Source organism: Hyposmocoma kahamanoa, unplaced genomic scaffold (genome assembly GCF_003589595.1).
Source record: "Hyposmocoma kahamanoa isolate Upper Pololo Valley unplaced genomic scaffold, ASM358959v1 102, whole genome shotgun sequence".
NCBI lineage: Eukaryota > Metazoa > Arthropoda > Insecta > Lepidoptera > Cosmopterigidae > Hyposmocoma > Hyposmocoma kahamanoa.
The window spans coordinates 13,877,156-13,900,914 of NW_020653337.1; the positions used below are offsets into that span (position 1 = coordinate 13,877,156).

The 23,759-nt window shown below is 39.1% G+C and overlaps 1 protein-coding gene across 8 annotated transcripts in view; it reads left to right on the forward strand.

Moving 5' to 3' along the window:
- The window catches only part of LOC113237168 (tensin), a 136,230-nt gene that overhangs the window by 108,705 nt on the left and 3,766 nt on the right, over nucleotides 1-23,759 (forward strand). For all 8 annotated transcript variants that reach the window (XM_026473493.1, XM_026473484.1, XM_026473512.1 and 5 more), the window contains 9 exons: nucleotides 7,518-8,112; nucleotides 15,868-16,158; nucleotides 16,269-16,394; nucleotides 17,032-17,161; nucleotides 18,450-18,589; nucleotides 21,117-21,286; nucleotides 21,631-21,880; nucleotides 22,004-22,160; nucleotides 22,736-22,908. In XM_026473493.1, coding sequence (XP_026329278.1) covers nucleotides 7,518-8,112; nucleotides 15,868-16,158; nucleotides 16,269-16,394; nucleotides 17,032-17,161; nucleotides 18,450-18,589; nucleotides 21,117-21,286; nucleotides 21,631-21,880; nucleotides 22,004-22,160; nucleotides 22,736-22,908 — 2,032 coding nt within the window. The remainder of the gene's footprint in view (nucleotides 1-7,517; nucleotides 8,113-15,867; nucleotides 16,159-16,268; nucleotides 16,395-17,031; nucleotides 17,162-18,449; nucleotides 18,590-21,116; nucleotides 21,287-21,630; nucleotides 21,881-22,003; nucleotides 22,161-22,735; nucleotides 22,909-23,759) is intronic.

Consider the following 23,759-nt stretch of genomic DNA (forward strand, 5'->3'; position numbering starts at 1 on the left):
TTTTCAACGATATTCGAGGTTTTGCGCAAGATAATTTGACGCGACCACAACATATAAGCGAAAATGGCGGACTGAGTTTAAATTTGCGGGACTTCACGTACTGTTGCCACACGCGCGCTAAGCACTTCTGTTGTATTTATTGTATTGTGTTTATGGCAAATTCACGAATAAATGATATTTGCACGTGTGTAAGAATAATTTGTATTCATAACCGACATTCAACAAGTGTGATATGTTACGATCCATATTATAAATAACACACCCTAAATAATGAATAAAACATTGTAGTTTGAGTTCCTTTTTGTAAAAAATTATGTGTAGCTGTTCCTTTGTAGTGAATGTATTTTGTAATTTTGAAACTGCGGTTTTGGTTTTATGCTTTTCTCAACAACTACATTTCTCACGAACAGGACATAACTCTTGAATAGTATTCCAGTTGCCACCGCAGATGTTCACGTTCTCCAAAACGTGTTCGTTAACTACGTATGTTACAAGTTATTACTAACAGAACATCCGCAGGGAAAATCTGCAACTTTGTGTAACATACTTGCGTAATAGCTGCCTGGCGGATACTACTTATTTGCTTCCCGTGTCTGGTTTTGTTTGTTGGCCTATGCTAGTACATTTCTATCTAAAAGTATATTTCAGTCGATATTTAAACATTTTTATATTTAATTGTTGAACTGGATACTTTACGCATATTTTACTAACTACGTATTATTAATTCTTGTCCCCGACTTAGTCTGCGTAGAATAAATACTTCGAGGAGCCTTACTGTACTTTACGAATTTTCATAGTTTTATTGGTTCTCCATACAAACTTTCATCCCCTATTTCACACCCTCCAAGATTTATTTTTATGGCAAAAACTAGCCTATGGCCTTCTCCTAGGTCACATCTATATCTATACCAAAATTCATCAAAATTGATTCAACATTTTAGTCGTGAAAATGTAACTGAGTTACTTTCGCATTCATAATATTAGTTTGGATTTGTGTTTTCGTTAAATGGATACCTACTCAGATAAAATTAAAAAATAATAAACTTGTGAAGCCAATGGCACTAGATATACTTCTACAATCAAAATATATAAATAAAAATATTTACCGAAAATTTTATTTTGAAATCAGAGTTGACTTCACAAAACTGTAAAGGAATGAAGATTTCATTACGTAGTCTTTAAATATCATGGCAAAAATAATTTATTAGCAATGGAAAAGAAACTAATTTGTTTTTCAAATAAACGTTTCGGGCCCTTTACAGGTCCCATGGTCGCAACTGATGGCAGTAAGAAACAATTACTCAATTTAGATCCGAAAAAATAGTTTCACTTTCCAACGTATAACTATCGCGAAAGTCTAAAAACTCGATTATTAACGATGGAGAAGGGGTCGTCAAACGTAACTCAACCATTTATAGTTGAAACAGATTCTACTGGCGTCGAGCACTTATTCAGCGCCGATATATTTACACAGTTCACATGTTACTGGTTAATGACAGTTTTATTTGCATTATTTAATTCTAACAAGGAAACATTGTATGAACGTTACTGTTGGGTTTACTACCATTACCACTTACTTTTACTTGCTTACCATTGTAATATACAAAAAAAGTAAGGAAAAAGACGGCAAAAGAAACATTTACCAAAATAATGTGGAATACCCAAATGTACCCCTAATATTTGCTCTTACTTCTCGAAATTACTACTCATAGACTTATCATAACTAACGTAATCGACATTTTAAGCGAAATTGAGTTATTGGCATATCTGGAATCAGCAAAACGACATCTACGACGCCCTATAAGTGGTTTTTTATTATTTTATTTAGTTTAAGTTTTATTATTAAGCCAAATGAGCGTAATTGACATTAAGTATTTAAAGAAAAAAGAAACTTTCAATGCCAATATCTCAAGGAGAGCAGTAGAGTTATCGAGTGAACTGATCGAATAGAGCAGCGGCAACTTAACACCCATATTATTCAGTCGGAATGTCATTGTAATAATTGACAAAACGACAGTTAGTGGATAGGTGGCGGTTATCTGCGGCGCTGCAGGTGCGGGGCTATTTCAGGCCGCCGCCGCAGCCGCCCGCCCAGTCGCCGCCCGCCTGCCGCCGGCTCGCACCGCTCCACACGTGTTGCTATATATCACCTAAGTTTCATATTCATAAACCTCTATATATTATAAGAGCTCCTCATTAACGAAAAGAGGCACAAAACTTCATAAATCTTCACGGCATATTCTTAGATTTAAACCGCAGAGGAAGTGTTGTATCGAGACAGACGACATTATTGAGGTGAGTAGGACAATACAACTTTGCACTTGGTATAGTTTCTGTCGAATCTTTTCTTGACATCCCGCGCCCACGGTCTTAATTAATGCTGAGGTTGATCCAATTTTTCAACTTAAATAATGAATAATTATGTAAACTGTTTTGTAAAAATAACCGAAATTCGATGCCATATATCACTTTAGAAGCATATCGATTAGTTGAGTTTACAGAATCATGTTTTCATTTCAACAATAGCGCGTAAAATACGAAATACATTGCTAAAATTAAATTTTAATATTCGTTCAACATTTATTTGAAATAATTTTTAAAAATTCATTATACATTATACAATTATAAAATATATAACCTTAACAAAAGCGTAGACTTACGGAAGTATAACAAAGGTATAAACATATACTATAAATCTTCCAAAAGAAAGTGTCACATGTCAGTGCATATCAAGAATTTTGTTAAGTAAGCGCGAAGATTTAAAGAGTTTTGGTTCCACAGGTCGCTAATTGACCGGTGTGGTGAATCGATGATGTATGTCCCGTCACTGCCTAGGGCCAGCCGTTAGTCACACTCTGACCGATTCCCTTCGAACGAACCGCGACCGATCGCCGGCCGCCTAGCGCTGTCAATCAAACTAACACCGTATAAAAAGCGATTCTCGGCCGTTCACTTTGTCTGATTATTCTTCGTTTAACCGCTAAAAGCAATTGAAGTACAGACTACTTCCGACGACTCCGATCGTATTAATGATTTAACGAAAACAATCCTTAATTAGATTAGTCTAGGTATCGGATTTGTTAAATCGGAAGGCTTAGGAAATGAACTCGCTTAAATACACTTTCAAGTAGTGGCCGTAGTAGCCTAATAGTTTAACCTACCGGCTCTCAAGCAGAGGCCGTGTGGGTGCGAATTTATCTGCGAAAGAAAGTTCAACACGTCGAAGAAGATTCACAACCCTCGGAAAACATATAAAGTCCGCAACCAGCATTGGGCCAGCGTGGCGAACTATGGCCTAAACCCTCGCCTGGGAGGAAACCCGTACCCAACATTGGGACCTATAAATGACGATGATTGATTATGACACCTTCAAGAATCGTTTTTTGAAGGTGTATGTATATAGTATACGTATATACATACACCTTCAAAAAACGATTCTTGAAGATGTTGTGTGATATTTGAGAAGACTAGTCTAACCATAGATGTTATATTGAACTCAATGAGTCTAACACTATCAGACAATGAGTCTGATAGTGTTATCATATAGAGGACTTCGTAACATACCGGTAGAGCGCATTCTACGGTGCTGCGACGCACAAACGAGCATATGCAGACGTAAACTGATTCTTTAACAAATCAGCAAAACGATTCCACACAACTTGATCTGTGTTTCAGACTCCCCATGTCGTGTTTGTACCTACTCTATTTATTTCGAACCTCTTAGCTGACGCGACGTGTTGGACTTTTTGACACTAGTGCTGAATGATTGGAGCTAAGTTTTGATTTCTACCAAACAAAAATGCTGCTTTGAAAAGCGATTCAAACCGAGTAAAGGTCGTAATTAGGTATTTTTTAATTAAAAGAGTCTCTGATCAACAAGATTTTCTTCTCTTTTGAACATTCTCTAAGAAGTACTATTATATTTAGCCTACAAGAAATTCGTATACATTTAGTGTTATATTTGTTCAAGAAAACTTCTTGCTTAAAGTTGTCATAAAAATGTCTAGATTATCAGTCATTTTTTAAATTGTTTGTACATAAAAATTCGAATTTTTAACGTTAAATCTGGTTGGGTTCTGAGTGAACATTACGCAGAAAGTTAAATACCAGAATTAATTTTATCGGCTGAGCTTTCGTTTCAGCCGGACCGACAGGACAGTCGGTTCCACAGGTGCAATACTAGTGGACGTGTAGACACGCGTCCGCACTCCGTTGCTGGTATAATTTTCAGTGTCATGTAACCACAAAACTTAACGTTTCAATCAGTTTTACCCGCGCGTATCACTAAATATATTTGATTACTATTACATACAAAAGGGGTGAGTAAAACGTTAAGTTACAACTTGCAAACATTTTCTTTCTGCAATAATTGGATTTTGAACTGATTATAACAACTCCGTTATTGCAAGTTAACCACCTTTGTATTTGCGACATGTACTATAAAGTATTTACGTAAACACCCATACCTTAAACGACCTGCCAATAGCCCACAACTTGAAACAAGGCCAAAATAAGAGATAAAACAGCCAAACTGGTTACAAAATTTGGATGTAACGTCGAATAACGAACCATAGCTGAGTTAAATAATAATATGGGTTTGTTTCGAAGAAGCGAGGTGGCCGATGACATCATGGCGCGGTGCCGGTGGTTGTATGGCCCGACACGCGCTCACCTTCGCATCCGCACAACTTGTTGCGGCCTTTAAGTAAAAATATCGATGTGTCTTTATGTCTTCGCGCCGATCAGCCGTCGTTTTTACTGCTACGCATCGTCCGCTCAATGAGATTAATGGAATTAACTTTGTAGTTATGCATGGAGTTCGTGAAAAATACTCTTTAGTTATGTCTTTTTCGTTTCGAATATATCCCGATATAATAAACGTGACATTCTTATTTTTGCGGTTTATCAGTGTTAAAAATACAAATTGCACCATTCTTTATATCTTCAGGATTAAGGATGTTAATAAAACATACAAATGTGTGTTGGGCGTTTAGATATCGTCTGTTTGCTCTATGGGCGTGACACGTGCGTGTCCGATCCGGGGCATCGTACGGTCACGCTCATTTTCATTAGCTAACGAACTGAAAGCCTGACGCGACCTGACTCTTGGATATGAATCTCGATGATGTAACTGTTGACATAAATGTATTTTTGCAACTTCAAGTTTCAATAAGTGTGTCATAAGTGTCATTGACTTAAAAATAATAATGTTACAAAATGGTTACAAATGAGGTATTTGAATTTGGTTATAATAAAATTGAAATGTTGTTGTTCAATACATTAACTATAGATGGCGCATGAAATATGCGTGTAGGGCCGTGCGAGTAGCGTAGGGCGCATATCCTCTTCCTGCGCCGGCGCACATTTCGTAACAGTAGCCCTCGCCCGCGCGAGCGCGTTATTTTTGGTGACATCACAGAAATAACCACGTCTTCCTTAACAGCGACCGACGCCGACGGTCACCAGACGCTGACGTTGATACGTTTACGCTAATTGCGTTATTGACACTTCACTTTTAGTTCTCTTTCGAAACCGAACAAAACGGATGCCGAACAATTCACCACGTTTACCCGTGGACTTTTCCACATTTTCAACAAATAAAAAAAATCTTGCATTGCGAATAAGACATGGTCATTATGACGAAATGGAGTCACTCTGCTTTATTTGCATTCATGTCCGGCAATGTCGAATGTCGTTTAGGCACTTGTTAACCTAAATGTTTTTACAAGATTTATTTGCGCAAGAGATAACAAACACACAAAATACAAAGTAACGAGGGTTGTTAGTTTTTGCACAGTAGGTACTATTATTTAAAACAGTTACGATATAGTTTTTTTCCATGAGGACGCTATGCTTCTTAAAATACAAATAAAAAAGATCATCTAAACGGTATTGTAAAAATGTTTTTTCATTTGGAAGGTAATAAAATAAATCGTACAAATGGCCGCCGCGACTCCACCGAGTAGTGCCCAAACTAGAGATCCAATTTTTGAAAACCCTGCCGCATCAATTGGGCTCGATTTCATAAATGAGCTGACTGACGTGAACATTAAGGTATAAATTGTTTGCAGTTGTTTTCCTTACTCCTTGAACTTAATGTAACCCAACAAGAAAAACTCTAACGAGGTTTGATTACATGGTACTGATGGCCAATTGCAGTCGCCATCTTGTGATATAATGGAGCTTACTAACTCCGAGTGAACTGAATAATTTTTTTTTCAGTAAAGTCAATCATTAAATTATGTAATTGTCTAAGGTCAAGCTTAATAAAATAAATCAGTGTGTTTCGTGACAGACATATATCATGTATAAACGTAGCTGCAAAAGTTTTAAAACATCGAGAACGTATACCAAACCAATGCTGTAATTAGTCTTGGTAGGTACATAGATATAATGACTTTGTTAATTGCACAATCATGTTAATTTCCCCCCGTTTGTTTGATTCACAAGCTTATTACAGTATTACAAATATACTTATAATCACTAGAATAACTTTAAAGTACTGGTTGGAGGTCACTTCCTTACTTAGGTGCGTCACCTTGAACCGCCTGCTTATGTTTAGATTCCTCTTGTGAGGATCGTTTGACAATATCGAGGTCGCCTATCTTGCATCATGTGTCTTATCTTTATCTCTTAGTACTTACTTCGTTATATACACGGAGAACTTCTTTGTTGAACACATCGATATGGAACGATAAAGATTTTTAATACCACAGCATTAGGTATTACAGTTGAACGCATATTAATTTAGCATTGGATTTAGGGTAACTCAAATTTTATTAGCAGTTTGTAAGTGGACTTAGTGTGCGAATGATAAAAATGGTAGTGCGGGACTGATCCTTCTACATTCCATCAAACAACGGTGACATCCCGCTGCAGGTGTAACGGGAAGTAAACTTAGTCCTTTTAAGGGTGCGGTCCTACCATACTTATCGGAGATCGGGTGCCCGATGTAGTTACGCTACTGAATACATGGAATAAACGGTTCAAGAATAGATTTTTAGATACATTTCCTTACAGAACACGATCTGCCATTAAACAGGTATGAAATAATAGTATGTAATTACGTGCTAATACCGTAAATTACAAATCATGCGTACATGTTAAGTGATGGTGATTCGTACAAAATGTTAAAGAAATTTAAACGTGTTTGCACAGCCACAAAGTTGACGTTCCACAAGGCTAAGCTGGTTTATTGGAGCGAATCAGATCCAATTTAAAGTCCATTTGTAATTAACCGTCTCTAAACACATCGCCTGGTACTGGAACGACACTACTCGAGGCGACTGTTTTGCGGTCTCTTTATTATTATGTAGGTATCCTATTGAATTGCAAATGAGATAATTTAATTAGACGCCTCTTTTATTAATTTGATAGCATATCAATCGGCATCGTTAACTTGTTAAGGTGAACCGGTTCTTCTCCTTCAAGTTCAATATGTAAAAATACTTGCACTCGGTATAGAAAAGTATTTAAGTACGATTGCCAAAAACTGAACATTGTACTTTTTGTTGTAGGTGAGAACAACGGCAGCGCAGAGGGCTCAGGCTCTGGTGGCGAAGCAGGAGAGGGAGCCGAAGCTGCGCATACGTTTGGTCCTCTCGACGGATCCATCTACGCGACAGTAGTGCGCGCGGGCGGCGGGCCCGCCTCGCCGCTCAGCGCCTCCATGGACTCGGGTATTTCGTCAGCGGGACGCCGCGCCGCCCCCAGCCCGCCGGACGAGCTTGACGCACTGCTGGGCGATATGCTACGCACCGTAAGCGCGCTGCCCGACCCGCCGCCGCCAGCGCAGTCGCAGCCCGATCGCGCGCCGGACATACCGTATCACGCGCGCGCTGACTCTGCACCTTTCACATACGGCGCCCCCGGTCTTAGACCCGGCATGCTGCGAGCGCCAAACCGCCTCGCCAGCCCCGAGCTGGTACGGCGCGCCCTCGGCGGTGACCGTAACTACCGGCCCATCGAGGACGACGACGAAGACCGCACCGTCACTCCTGATCCTTCGCCTCGCACTCCGCTCTCACCTCGAACTCTTCGAAAACTTACTCACGAAGATGTCACCACCACTAAAACAGCACCATCACCCTCGTCGCCTTTGCGTAACGGGAGGTAAGCACATATATATGTAGAAGTATTGATTTACTGTTAAAATGTCAACTTTTAACCAAATTAGACATGTGTACATTATGTAAGGCTTAAAATGTGGGTTCGTAATGTATACATACACATACATGAAGGTATACGAACTAAAAGGACTCGTTTATTTGCATTCAGCTTTATACATACAGATCAAATTATTTTTTTCGTAATACTTAACTAAGCAGAAAAGAACAATCGTGAAACATTATTTATCTCGGGTGGAAAGACAACGTTCACGTGGTAGCTTTTGTTATATATTATGACCTGTATCGTCATTATAATCAAGGTTGATTATATCCATAAATTTATTTAAAGGATAGTTTATTCTTTCCTGTCGTGAATACGGAAACTAGAATCAGTGTAAGATAGGATCGTGTGCCCAGAAGCCGGGGTTCTGGCGCAGATGTATAAACATGTGCGCATGTGCAGGCGTGGAGGCCGCCGCCTACACCGCGCTACACACCGTTTGTACGCTTTAACTTTACTATATTTAAACGTTGTTTTAGCAAAATACACATTTTTCTTTATACTTTCTAAACATTGCCTTCAAACCAGATACAAGGTAATAAACAGTCGTAAGTCTTTTATAGTACACTTACACAGAAAATCGTTTCAGTTCTATTTCACGTGATATTACTTGCACTAAAGGAAAGTATCAATTGCCTATTACTTTACATGAACTAATATCAAGTAATATGAGAAAATAACAGATTGCTTGACAACAGTCGACAGCAAACAACTCTTAATTTATTTACTCGCGTTCCGGCTGACCCACTTCACTCGCCGTCAATGAAGAAGGGTAATAAAGTACACCATAAGCAATCTCGACTATTACACCACGAACCCATTCTATTATCTTTATGGCCCCATAATTGGGATTTTGTATAGTTCCAGACCACAATGTTACTAAGCAGGAGGCATCTATAATAGGAACTCACAAATTAGTCATGAGTATTACAAAGAGTTAAGTTCACAGAACTCTAGAGCCCTTAATATAACTTAATGATTCATTTTAAATTTTATGACTTCGCCATAAAGAAAATATGGTAATTTATTGGAGTCCTTAAAATTTGCTAATGGCTACACACACCTTAGTATAGTAAAGTTATTATGCTACTAATACACCACTGCTTTTTAAATGTATTTTTATGACGTTCATTTAAGAGAAGAAATATTGCTCTACATTTCAATACTTAATGCAATGGTATCTTTGAATGTACGGGCCAGCTGATCAGTAAACGATATCACGATTGGTGCGTGGGATCCAGACGGCGATCCTGTGGGTGGTTAATTGAATAACAACACAAAGAATCATCGCTACAAGCAAAAAAACTTCTCTTTTTGTTACCATTAAATAAATAAAACGCAACGTTGTCAGGGTCAATAGGAATAACGACAAAGTTATATATTACAATAAGAATAAAGACAAAGTGCGGTTGAAAATTAGTAGGTAGACGACTTCATGTTAAAAACTGCCTTTCAATATTAGCTTTGTTGCTTCTGCTGCATTTCGATAACTCCAATGCCACAAAATTAACCTCTTTGGTTATTTTTTCGATTTTTGTTCTTTGTTTCTTAATTATTTTTTCATAAAATTCGAGGAGCAAAATATTAGTAAATAAATATGGCTGTTTACAAAAATAACAGAAGTTGACCAAAAAATAAAGTTGGCGTAGTGTTCCTTGGAAATATCGCTTTGAAATGTACAATCATTATTTTTAAATAGCCCCGCACTAGGAAAACCACAAATTACATCTAAACTCACGGGAGAAATAAATGTAGGCCTTATAAATATTTATCCCGGCCCGGGAATTGAACACGGCACCTCAGACCAGCACGGTTCCGTTCGATCATAGGCAGTTATAATATAATATGTAGGTCAACAATGATAAATTCCCACAATATATAAATTCTTAGAATGCTCGAGTACTAAGTATACACATAACAGATGTATGTTACTCAGGCCGTGATCAATTGTGTCAACAGTAACACGGAGTAAATTACCGTTATTATCCAGAGAGCGTGTGTAACTGCGGTTTAGTATAATGCCCCTCCTTGTCTCTGTAGACAAGGCGGACTGTAAAGCCCTAATACAACAACATTATGGACTCTTCATTTTGGAGTTATGCAATTTTACATTACTGCGTGAACACTTGCATAGCTTGTGGCGCTTATTATTGCTACTAAGTGCCCTATTAGTATTCTCTTGGTAAATAGGTACTACCTAGACTATTGAGAAATTATACTCAGGTGTTGAAGTAAGATGAATTCCTAACGATGTGTTACATTTATTAGAGTTTCTTGTGAAAGATTTTGTCCAGTGAAGTACTGCCACCTTACCTTTGTCTGCCGCCAACCTGTAATGTGATCATTATTTCGTTCGGGTTTTGAAGAGGTGCTGGTGAAATTATAGGCACATTTGTCTTTTCAACTTCTGTCTTTGCGATTTAAAACTCTGAGTGGCACTGCAACTGCTATGGACAGACGTGTCGCTTACCACCAGACGAAAGACTTGTTCGTCCCGTCACGTGGTGTCATAAAAAAAATAAAAATAGTCGTCCAAATACCACCAGAAATTTACAAAGTATAATTGTATAGATTTGATGGGTTAATGAGTGGAGTCGTTGTCTTAATAACATAATTTTCCATAACAAGAACTATAATATAAAAACAGAATATAACCTGCTAGCAGCCATCACTACAACATTAGTGTTATTAGTCGACTAATCTTTTTAATAAAAATAGCATTATGCGCAATTAACTGTCCGAATTGCTATCAAAAATATCACTGATTTCTGTAAGTCTTTTAGAAACAATTCACATTTGATTTACCCCCAGCCTGTACTAATTACAGGCAAAACGAGTTTATGTGTCATGTTAGCAATTATTTTAACACTTTATGTAATATTTTATTTGGTTTCTATTGTTGTATTGTTTTTGTTGAGTCCAGTCGGATTGAAGGAAATTTTCTTTCTGTTTATTCAATAACTCCACGAAATTCTTTTGAATACGAATGTGATTTCGGCAAGGACAGCACTGAGTGAGTACTTCTTTGACTCATAGTGAGATTTACAATTATGATTGCACTTTTATGTGATAAACTAGTTCAATTGCGCACATTTTTACACAATTATATTTCTATTTGTGTCTATCTGTAATTGGCTAAGATTAAGCTGTTGGTCTACCTAGTTAGATAAATACCTCCTATTTAACTATCATTTAACTGTCTCCGCGACCGAACAGTTATCATGCTGGACTGCTACGCAGAAGTCCCGAGTACTGTTCTCTCGTGAGTTTGGGCGTAATTTGTGGTTCTCTACCTATGCGTGTCCATGACACTCGCTAGGGTTTCTCCAGTGTGTGTGTGTGTGTGTGTGTGTGTGTGTGTGTGTGTGTGTGTGTGTGTGTGTGTGTGTGTGTGTGTGCGTGCGCGCGTGTGCGTGTGCGTGTGCGTGTGCGTGTGCGTGTGCATGTGCGTGTGCGTGTGCGAGTGCGTGTGCGCGTGCGCGTGTGTGTGTGTGTATTAAATAAATTTATAAAAATAAGCCGTAGTAGCCTAATGCTTTGACCTACCGCTTCTCAAGCGGAGACAGTGATATCGAATTCAAGCTCGCACCTCTAAGATTTTCGCAATTTGAAATTTACCATAAGCTTTTCACGTCGAAGAAGTTCACAGTCCTCGGAAAACGTGTGAAGTCTCCAACCCGCAATGTGCCAGCGTAGCGGACTATGGGTTAAACCCTCGCCTGAGAGGAGACCCGTGCCCAGTAGTGTGACGTATCAGTGGTTTGATGATGAAACAAAAAAAAGAATAAATACTACGGACATCGAGTATATAACCAGAAATAGAAACGAAATAAGGACCATATATTCCTGGTAACACATTAGCGATACAGCTCTTATAAATATCAACTCCCGTTTGCACTGAAATATATATATATATATGTATATATATATATATATATATATAACAATGCCGTGCTGTTCTATTCGGTGGTGTGGGAAAAACAGCAAAACATCTAATTACAAAACAAACGGAATCACATGTCATCGGTAATTAAATATTAAATATGTAATTTAACAATTTTCTCCATTATAGCAAGGCTCAAGTTAACTGGTTGATTTGAAGTGAAACAGTTGACGACACCCGTCAATTGTTTCGAAATCGGGCTAGCCAATCGGAGCGCAGTTGTCACAGTAATGATATGGCAGAATAGTTTTCAAACAAATTAAATGACATTTCGTCTCTATTTCTGGTTATACACTCGATGTCTACGGATGAGTAGAATTGATATTATATTACTCACTCTTCACAAGGTAAACAGCACAAAATGTTAAGCCATGAATGTCGATCATGATTGACATGCAGATAATGGCATGCTATCAATATCTTTCTTGTCAATCAAACGACGTCCGTTAATGCATTGTAATCATCAAGCACGCATTGTGGAGGGGCCTTTGTAAACTTCGAGTAAGTGAGCTTAAATTGTAAGTAGGTATCTAATAGGCACTGATGATGTTATGATTACTTTTACCTCTATCTAGAATGACTGTGTTCATTGTTGAGTGATGGATATAACTAAATCAATATAATTATTTAATCACTTTACAACCACATACAAATACGTCAACCTTCATTGATTTATTATTATACGTTTATTTATCTACTTGTGTGTTATTATGTAAAGACAACAACAATACATCTAAAGCACATATTCTGTAGATATATTTATGTACTGACACACAACAAACGATATAGACGGAAGTACATAACAGTCCATAATTGTACCGAAGGCGTGGGCCGAGATCGAACCAAGTACCTTCCAACTAGCAACCAGACGTTCTGCAACATAGCGCCGCACATGCGGCCATAAACTGCCTATTGCGAATTATTTATGCGGCGCCTGCGCATTCTGAATGGATAAAGTTCCTATTTCCCAGTTAACACTAAGTTCACCGTATTAGCCATTAACCACTTAACCATTACATTAAGTAGTTTTTTTGTGATTTTAAAATCTGTGTTTAAATAACAAGCTTATATTACTCTGGTCGATAATTAACCAACGTCGCTTGTGGATGGATATTACCCGTAATAAATTTTTATAACGCCTCATTTTTGCATTGGCCAATCGTTACTTGCTTACATATCAACCGTATTCACGATATTAGGGTGCTTTAAACGGCAGCTTACAGACGGCAAGTTGTGATCAAAGATTGATTTGGAACGATTGCGTGGCCGCGTCTCAAACAAGTTGCTATTTCGAGATAAACAGCCATAAACGGCGCCTGCCAACCGCTCCGCACTCTACCACTTACAGCTCTAGTTGCCAGCGCCACTGTACTTGATAAAAAGGACCTACTTAATAAGTCTTTTCTTGTCTTATTTATAGAGTTGCAACCAACATTCGGTTACTAATCGGTAGGGCTCGGATAAATATGCAATATAAATTACAAAATATATCTTGAAATGTAAAAAATATGGAGATAAAAAAACAACTGTATTCACATAGACAGCGCTTTATTATAAAAAAAAATTCGGTAATTGTTACAATACGCAATTATTGCATGTTTTAAAAATTTTCAAAATTAAAATTCTTTCTGTTTGGTCGGAACAACGCTTTGTACAGGCTGAATGACCTTTCGACGTCACAGGATGTGACTGGAGCAAACTTACATTTGCTCAAGTCCGCAAGTGAGTAGGTCACGTTTAGGTTGTCTTCTAATCTTCCGCGCAGTACACTGCTTAAAGCCTCTATTTTTTTCAAGCACGCACGCACCTTTGTTTTTTTTTAAATATATTATTACGTAATATTGAAAATATGGATGAAGTCTCGTGTAGAAATATGGTCTAAACTTGTAAATATGGAAAATAAGAGTCACTTTTGTCATTCCAAATATCATTATTTATATTTTACTTATGTAAAAAAACAAATTAAAGAACGTATAGAACGTAGGCTTATTAGGCCTGTTTTTTTTCTTTTCGTTTTTTTTTTGTTTTTTTTGAATATCTGAAAATGGGAAGAAGAAAATAAGAAAAAACACAGTAAATTATGTCATAACTTTTATTAATGCTGAACATACATTGTAAGCTCGCGAAAACGCTTTATCTAAAAGATCAAATTAAATGTAACATCTAAATTATTTTTCTAAGAGATCAATCAAAAATAAAGTATCTAATATATCTATTGAAGGTGAGGGTAATAATAATAATAATAATAATAACGCACACACTCAACATAGCCCCGCACTAGGGAAACCCTGTGTCGCGGGTGCCATGGACACACACATAGACAACCACAAATTACACCCAAACTCACGAGAGAAATAAATGTAGGTCATACAAATATTTCTCCCGGCCCGGGAATCGAACCTGGGACCTGTGCGTGGCAGTCCGGCATGGTAACCGTTCGGCCACGGAGGCAGTTGGCAGAACGGCGGGTGATATCCCGCCGTTCGTCTAGATGTCCGATGGTAAAAGGGGGCGGATGGAATGAGCTGGTGGAGCTCATGGGCACACTCTCCGAAGTATAATCTGTAAAAAACCGACAGACCCGCGACCTTTCGCCGATGGGCTAAATTATGAAGTTTATATTCGAGCTCATCGTCGCCAATAAGCCTCCTGGCTCTGCGATCAATCGAGTCAAGAGCCTCTAGTTGGTATTTCGCTGAGCCATCCCACAGATGACTGCAATACTCCATGCAAGACCGGACCTGCGCTTTATATAAGGTTAAAAGCTGTCCAGGCGAGAAGTATCGCTTCACCTTGTTAAGGATACCCAGCTTCTTGGCTGCAGTTTGCGCTTTAGACTCTATAGAAGCGCCAAAGTTGAGGTTTGCGCTTAATGTCATGCCAAGAAGCTCTAGGCGGTCGGTAACTGGGACAGATACACCCCGAAAAGTAGGAGTCAGATCAAATGGACTCCTTTTTGCGGAAAAAAGACAGGCCTGCGTTTTGGTGGCGTTGAAGCTGACCAGATTGTTGTCACCCCACTGGGCAACAAGACTTAAGGTCAGGTTCGTTCGCTCTACCATAGCCTCTCTCAGCGAACGAATATCTTCCCTGCCGTCTCTTGCGCTTGCTAATCAAACTGAAGTCAAATAAATAATTACTTTTTTCATTAATCATAAATTCTTGTAAATAAATAAAAAAAACAATTGTTATAATAGATAACTGAAGTTAATAAGTGGTATTTTAGTCCAATACCGAATATTTGACCACATCGTTATAACACTACCTATGTATTACGTTTAAAAGTAAGTAAATACAATCTTTAAGAACATTTTTATTTCGCCTCGTTCAAGCTAAGCTAAACAAATCCAACTTCACTTCATCATTTGGCTTGCAAATATATGACATTCCACGAGATTCATGCGGAAGGTGTTAAATATTCAAACTAATTAGTCGCTTATACTATGTCGGTTATCCTCGAATACCACCCACTGTTTCATCAAGTAAGGCACGTTTAAAATTATGCGTACAATTCTTCGTAGCATAACATACTCAACTGAATATGAGCCTACGCCCGATAACAGCAAAAACATACAAAGATAACGCAACTTGACAAAAATATGTTACTCAAACTGTTCCCAAAAACTCACTAGTTCAAAAACTAAGTTAGTTTAGGGTAGGCCAGCTTGCGTATCTTAGTTGGTATTGAATATATTTAAAATTAAATTAATTTTAAAAAGGCAGTAATATTTTTTTTTTATGTGATTTGTCTACAGATGGCTGAATGGCGATACGGAGTGGGTGGATCGGCCCCCCAACAGTGCTCGCAAAATCTTGCCCGAAAACGGAACATGGAGATCAAACAGTGCAATTGGTTGGCACGAGGATACTAGAACGAGAGAACCTAGGCGGTCAGAGAGTAACGTTGAAAGCAGCTCTGGTCTCACTTGGCTACAACGACAGCAGCAAAAACTTCGAGAAAGGAAAGAAGCTAGAGAACGGGTAGCGCGACTGCCGCTCGAATGGAATGCTCCGTCAAAGCACGTCAGACGATCTGCTAGCCATCGGTGAGTTTCAGTTGTACGCCATATACAGTAGGCGGGCTACTGCTAGGCTTTCAGCACATCATTGAAATATTCTAGTTGAATTTGCTAATCTAATTAACCATTGTTTACAGAATGGATGGTTACACGAGCGACACAACGGCCTTCGCAGATGACGACGACGACTTCAGTGTTCCCCTACACGTCCACACACGAACCGCTTTGAGAAATGACAGTCTTAGCCCTTTAGCTCCAGACAGGTGATTTCTATTGAATCATGTTTAAGGATTGTCTTATACCTGACCATTATAACACCTAAGTCGTTCTCCGTTTTATGGATATAAACAAGTTTCGCGATTTTACCTACTGTTGCTATGCGTCATTAGTTTCTATAGCTTAGAAAGTCCATCTTGTTGATTATTTATTTATAAGGTCATATCAATAGGTGAATGTTATTCAGTTACGTCGTAATAGTAATAGTTTTGAACGATATTTAATAAATATATATAGACCTTCAACATAATTTTTGTCAACTTATACAAATTTATAGAGAGGTTCTACCACTTATTACGACTGCTAAAAACAGCTATTCAAGTAGAGAATTTGTGAACATAAAGAGCTTAAGATGAGAAGACCACCATGTGGAAAATCTAGAAGGAGAATATGTGACGAGTTAGATGCTTATATGTGATTTTGACCTGTAGCGGTGTTAAATGGCGATTAGTGAAGAAAGGGAATGGAGACCTTGGCCCTGCGGTGGGATAGTAGCGGCTGATAAGGAAAAAAATTAAGATGAGAAATAAAACTATTCCTATGTGTAACAATCGCGAAAACCTAAGAAGTCGATAAATAAAACTAAATAAAGCTTAGTACTATACGCACAATTATTACCAACAGGACCTCATCTAGGAAATTCATGTTCGAGAAGATGACAACGCGCGAGTGGAGTGCATCGAGCACGCCGTCAGGCACTCCTGCGCCTGGTTTGCTGTCTCTTGCTGACTCCATTAACAACGACACCGTTAGTGTAAGTTCACTCTTTCTCTTTTGAACTAAACAACGTAAGAACTTGATATTTTCGGTGACAACGGTTTGTGAGCGAAAAACTAACATTAAAAGTATTTAATTGACAAAATTACAAAAAAAGACTATATGTTAGATAAAGATGTATAGAAAGATGATATGGCTCTAGATTCTGCACATATTTCATGAAAAGTATATTCCGTAGCATTTAAGTTTATTTCAAAAGAGCACTAGAAATTCTTGCTCGGTCTTCTCAGGGAAGTCAGGATAGTTAATGAGCAGTAGCTTAAAAAATTACGTTTTCAATTGTAAATTGATTTTTACCTATGGAATATTTTTTTTTATTTTGATCTTGATAGGCACAAATTTTTCTAAAGTTGTTCTAGTCTGAGTGTTCTGAGTAGTGCCACAGAGTTAATATCATTGCTCTAGTACTCATATTAGAAAAATATTCCTACTGTACGATCAGGTAATTAGTGTAGTAACCTGGTAAATTTCATGCAAATATTAGTAATTGCTGGATGAGGGTAAACTTAAACACCAAACCGAGCAATATCTTCTAAGATACGAGTACAGAAATTGTCGTTTTAAATTCATATCATTATTCAATGATACGAAATAATAAAATACATAAAATAGTCACCGATAATAACTATATTATTTACATTTTTTTATTAAATAAAAAATACGACCTCAAATGTTTGTGGAATTACACATATTTGCCAAGTTTCATTGAAATCGGTTAACGGAAAGTGGGTGAAAGCCAATAAATCGGATTCATCCCCTAATTTGCCCTTTACAAGTGAAACATTTTCTTCAAATTTGAATAAGATACCCACCACCTTAATGGTGGGTTTGAATTGAAATGTGCAGTGCCACCACCTCAGATTTGATACCCATGTATCAAAACATAATCATTAAAATCATTTCTCAAATGTCGTAAGTAGTAACCGCGTAACATATACACACAAAAATACAGTCGAATTGACAAACGTACCTCAAAACAATAACTAAAGTTTATTCTGAGTACGCGATATCAAGGCACTTGATACAAGGCGCTTGATTGACTGATCAGACAAGACAGTAACTAGTTCTCATATAAAACGACATGGGCGAGCAATATTTCGCACCTAATAAAGCCACATGAGCAAAATGACAACTTTTCAGGGGAAAGGTTTAAAGATGCTACCAACGAAATTAGTCATTAAATTTAGCCAATAACTCGAAAGATACCGAAATTTAAATAGTTATGACAAGGAGAGCAGTATGAGTAATAATGAATGGTATTGCAGATCCGCGAACGGTCGGAGAGTTGGTCGCGCGAGTCTCGGTCTGGCACGCCGCTGTTCCCGACGCACCCGCGGACGCCATATCCGCCCACGCCCACGCCGTCGCTAAACGCACGCCCACCGCGATCGCCGCCTGTCACCAGGTTCGTATACTGCTTTTCTTTCATAATCTTGCTGTTTAAACAATAGAACACAGTAGGAAATTCAAACTGACCTTTTCACAATTACGTGAAAATGAGCGGTTTTTCCAGTAGTTCACATTAAGCTGACTTCGAGTATATAGCAGTAGAGCTCCTGTGAAAGAGTTCATCCAGGGAAGTACTGCCACCATACCTATTTCTGTCGCCAAACTGTAATGTGAGCATTACTATGTTCCAATTTTGAAGGCTAAAGGTGCTGGTGAAATTTCAGGCACATGGGATTTGTCAACTTATGTCTCAGGGTGACGGGCGCAGTGGCAGTGCCCCTAAGATTTTTGCGATTTAAAGCTTTTGTTTTTATAATATTAAGTGACCAAGTCATGCACTTGGTGATAACCCACACGCATATCCGTAACAGTTGCAGTGCGACGCAGAGATTTAAATCGCAAAGATTTGAGGAGCATTGCCACTGCGCCCGTCACTCTGAGACATAAGTTGACAAGTCCCATGTGCCTATAATGTCACCAAAACTGTTCACTAAGCTCTGAGTGGCACTGCAATTGTTATGGATAGGCGTGTCGCTTACCGAGGTGCACGACTGGTTCGTCCCGTCACTTGGTATTATAAAAAAATAGCCACTGGTGGTGTAAAGCATACATAATGCTTAATTTCAATATTTATTTTATTCAATATTATAATATTTTTACTAATAATGGCATTCATATGTTTTTTGTGAAATTTCTACAAAGATCGAATAAACGCAAGAAAAATTCCGTCATCCGCCTGGATTCGAACCAACAACTGTTTACCAGACCGGGGCTACATCAATGAGTACTTAATTGTTCTAAAAACAATTTTTTCCAAGCCATTTTGACTAGATTGTCGGTTCAGGTTTCGGTTGCCTTGTAATATTACAAAGTTGAGTATGACAGATGATGTAGTGTTAAGGATAGATTCGATGGTTTGGTCATGTAGAAAGAATGAATGTTGGTAGATTGACGGTACAAATTTTTAGAGCGAATGTGGAATGAAGTGTGGGGAGAGGTAGACCTCGGCGAACATATATAGGGCGCACCATAAGTTTCCGCAACTAGCCACTTACATAAACAATATTTCTGACTGATCTGAACTGATGAATCTGACTGACACTTTTTTTTACATTGTGGCGTCATTTTAGAAATTGGTTGTCTACATCACCATCGATTTAACTCGTGAAAATTTTCGTAGTATGATTTTCTATGAACTTTACTCGACTTCAAACTGATTTTGAAGACGACTATTTATAGCTGGTTTGCAGAATTCAAACGCGGTCGTGTGAATCTCAGTGACGAATTCCGTGATGGTCGCCCGTCCACTGCTGTCAACAACAAAAACATCGATGCTGTGCGCCGTATGACCAAAACAGACAGGCATGTGACATACCATGAGATTCGGGCATCTTTAGGCATAGGCATGAGTCAAATAAAATCAATACTACACAAACATTTGGGTGTGAAAAAGCTGTGCTCTCGGTGGATCCCACACAATTTGACTGAGGCTCAAAAAATGGATCGCGTCACTTGGTACAATGCCATGCTTACTAGATTCAACAAAGGGGCGTCAAATTTGGTGTGGGATATAGAAACAGGTGACGAAACATGGATTTATAGTTACGATCCCAAAACAAAGCAGCAATTGAGTGTATGGGTCTTTCGAGATGAGCAAAAACCAACCAAAGTGACGCGCGTGCAAAGTACCGCTAAGCGAATGACTGCTTCTTTTTTTAATAAAACTGGACACGTGGCTACTGTTGCTTTGGAGTATCCTTGTACCGTGAATAGTGATTGGTACACGACCATTTGTTTGCCGGACGTTACTGACAAACTCCGTAAAAATAACCGTAAACGCCGTATCATCTTGCACCACGATAATGCCAGTTCTCACACGGCCAGACAGACAAATGAATTTTTGAAGGTGAACAACGTTGACCTTATGAGCCATCCCGCATACAGTTTCGACTTAGTACCTTGTGACTATTATTTATTTCCAAAAATTAAGAACCCTTTTTTTTAAGAACGATTTTCATCACCTGAACAGGCTGTCGAAGAGTATGAAAAATATGTTTCAGAGATTGTCACGGAGGAGTGGCATAAACGTTTTCAAAATTGGTTCATTCTTATGAAAAAGTGCATTAACGATAACGCAGAATATTTAGAGAAACAATAAATTCATTTCTTACTATTTATAATATTTTCTTCTTATTAATTTCGGAAACTTATAGTGCGCCACACGTATCTCAGATTGAGGATGTCCTTATTAAAGGCGGCGTTAAAAGAACCAAGAATAAAAGGGCATGTATGAAGAGATTGATGGGAGTGAAGGAGGCGAAGGAGGTTTGTCAGGAGAGTAGTAAGTGGAATTCCACTAGTAGTAGCTAGGCAGGCAGAGACTATGGAATTTCATAGTCTCTGCTTACCCCGGTGGGAGACAAGCGTGACGATAATATATGTACTTGATTTCTACTTTATAATCGAGGGATCTTGTTTAACAGAAAAGAGCGCGAAGGCAGCCCCGAGTCGGAATACCGTATCTACAACGGCAGCTGCGGGTCGCGGAGCTCGAGCGTTGGCGGCGAGCCGCAACATGTTGCACCCGACCGCGTGCGCTTCGCCAAGGACACCTCGCACTATTGGTACAAGCCCAACATCTCGCGAGACGATGGTCTGTACTCACTTCTTTTTAATAGCTTTACTTGAATAAATAATAATAATAATAATAACGCACACACTCAACATAGCCCCGCACTAGGGAAACCCTGTGTCGCGGATGCCATGGACGCACACATAGACAACCACAAATTACACCCAAACTCACGAGAGAAATAAATGTAGGTCATACAAATATTTCTACCGGCCCGGGAATCGAACCTGGGACCTCTGCGTGGCCAACTAACTAACCTAACCGTTCGGCCACGGAGGCAGTTAATTCAATTAAATCAAAGATCAATTGGTGCTTGTGGTATTGGTAATTGCACTATTAAAGTATTGTAAACATTGTTTTCTTAGCGGTGTCAGCTCTCCTACCACTCGAAGAAGGGTCGTTCATCGTCCGCGACTCGAACTCGTTCCCGGGCGCGTTCGGGCTAGCAGTGCGAGCTGGCAATGGCGTGCGCCACTTCCTCGTGGAGCCGGCGACTCGCGGCGTGCGCCTGCGCGGCTGTCCCGACGAGCCCGTCTTTACCTCGCTCTCGGCTCTTGTCTACCAACATACCGTCACGCCACTCGCATTACCGCTGCCCCTGCGATTGCCTGACAAGTAAGACTAAAGAACAAACCTTTATAAACCGCGTTCTATAGTTTGCCTTTCTATCGTCTGATTATTTCTTTACTTCTTTTTTCTGTATGCTTGGCGTAACAAAACTACTACTTGTATTATCAGAGATCCGTGGCCGGGAGGCAGTGCGAACGCGGCGGCACGGACGTTGCTTGCAACGGGCGCGGCATGCCACGTGCTGCTTTTAGGCTGCGAGAACACAGAAGCCCTTACTGGACCGGCGGCTGTTAAAAGAGCTGTGCACAACGTCTTAAAGAAAAAGGTAAGCCTTTGAGCACACTACGAATTTTAGTACCCGTACTGTCAAAAGACCTGTCTCTTGTGTGTCATACATATAAAAATATACGTTGCTTTGATCTCAAAGTAACTAAAGGCTTGTGTTATGGAAATCGGAAACAACGACGCTACCACAAACATCCAGATCCGAAACAATATAGAAAAATTAGTTTTACTGTATTGACCCGGCCGGGGATCGAACCCGGGATCTCAGATCTCTTCGGGCAACACCATGAAAACCGGTGTGAAAGCCACGCGATTACGGAGGTCGCCATATATAGGTACTTAGTTCCAGGTTTTTATTTTTAAACCAATATAAACTATAAGTGTACGTTTTTAAGAATAAAATAAGACCATTGTATTTCAAACTCTTTGCAAAGTGATAAGATATTGTGATCAAAAAATGCTTCAAAACAAACATCAGGTGCTATTAATATAAATACTGATTTTTGGTCTCCGAACAACGGTTAACGAACCTTGATAGTTGGTACTATTTATAGAAGAAAAAAATTAAAAAACGACGTTAAATATCAGTTTCTAAATTAAAAGTCAATGTTCCAGGCTCCAGCACATGTAGTCCACTTCAAAGTATTCGGCGGTGGCATAACGCTGACCGATTCTGCGCGAAAGCTGTTTTTCCGACGGCACTATCCTGCTAGCGGCGTATCTCACGCCGGCATCGACCCTGATGAACGCCGCTACGTCTACATCGATAATGGAACACAGACAGAAAAGTTAGTAGAACCTTTTGATATCCAAAAGCGAATTAACAAATACTACAATATCCGACTTGGCAGACAAAAAGTTTTAATAAAATTAATAAAAAGGTCGAACAAACTCAAACAAATTTTTTTTCGATCCGGTTTTTTTTGTGATACTAAGCGAGGGGGCGAACAAGTCGTGCGCCGGGAGGTAAGCGACAAGCCTGTCCATAGTAGTTGCAGTGCCACTTAGAGCTTTTTATCGCGAAGATTTGACGGGCACTGCCACTGCGCCCGTCACCCTGATACATTTGCCAAGTCCCATGTGCCTGTATTTCACCAGCACCTTCCAAACCGGAACGCAATAATGCTCACATTACTGCTTGGCGGCAGAAATAGGTAAGGTGACAGTACTTCCCTGGACGAACTCGCACAAGGAGTTCTACTGCTACTAAAAAACGGCTTGACTTGAACCAGCGACACTTTCGCATAACCCAGACTATCGCTCTCCCAACTGAGCTATGGAACGAGTCAGCAGATCTTAGGATTTGAAGACTCTGCTTATGATGCTGACTCGTTCCATGTGCAAGCACATAGAGAAATTGGTAAGGTTTGCTGCCTTGTTCCGTAGCTCAGGTGGGAGAGCGATAGCCCTCGTTAGGCGAAAATGTTGGCGATTCAAATCCAGCCGCATCGAAAGAATTTTGCGATTTAAAGCTCTGAGTGGCACTGCAGGCTTACCATCAAGCGCACGACTTGTTCGTCTCGTCACTTGATATTATAAAAAAATCCTCGAACGGAACTAACATACGATACGATAGATAACTAAGGTTTTAAGTCGGTATAAAATGTAACTGACAAATTAGATACTATCATAGACAAAG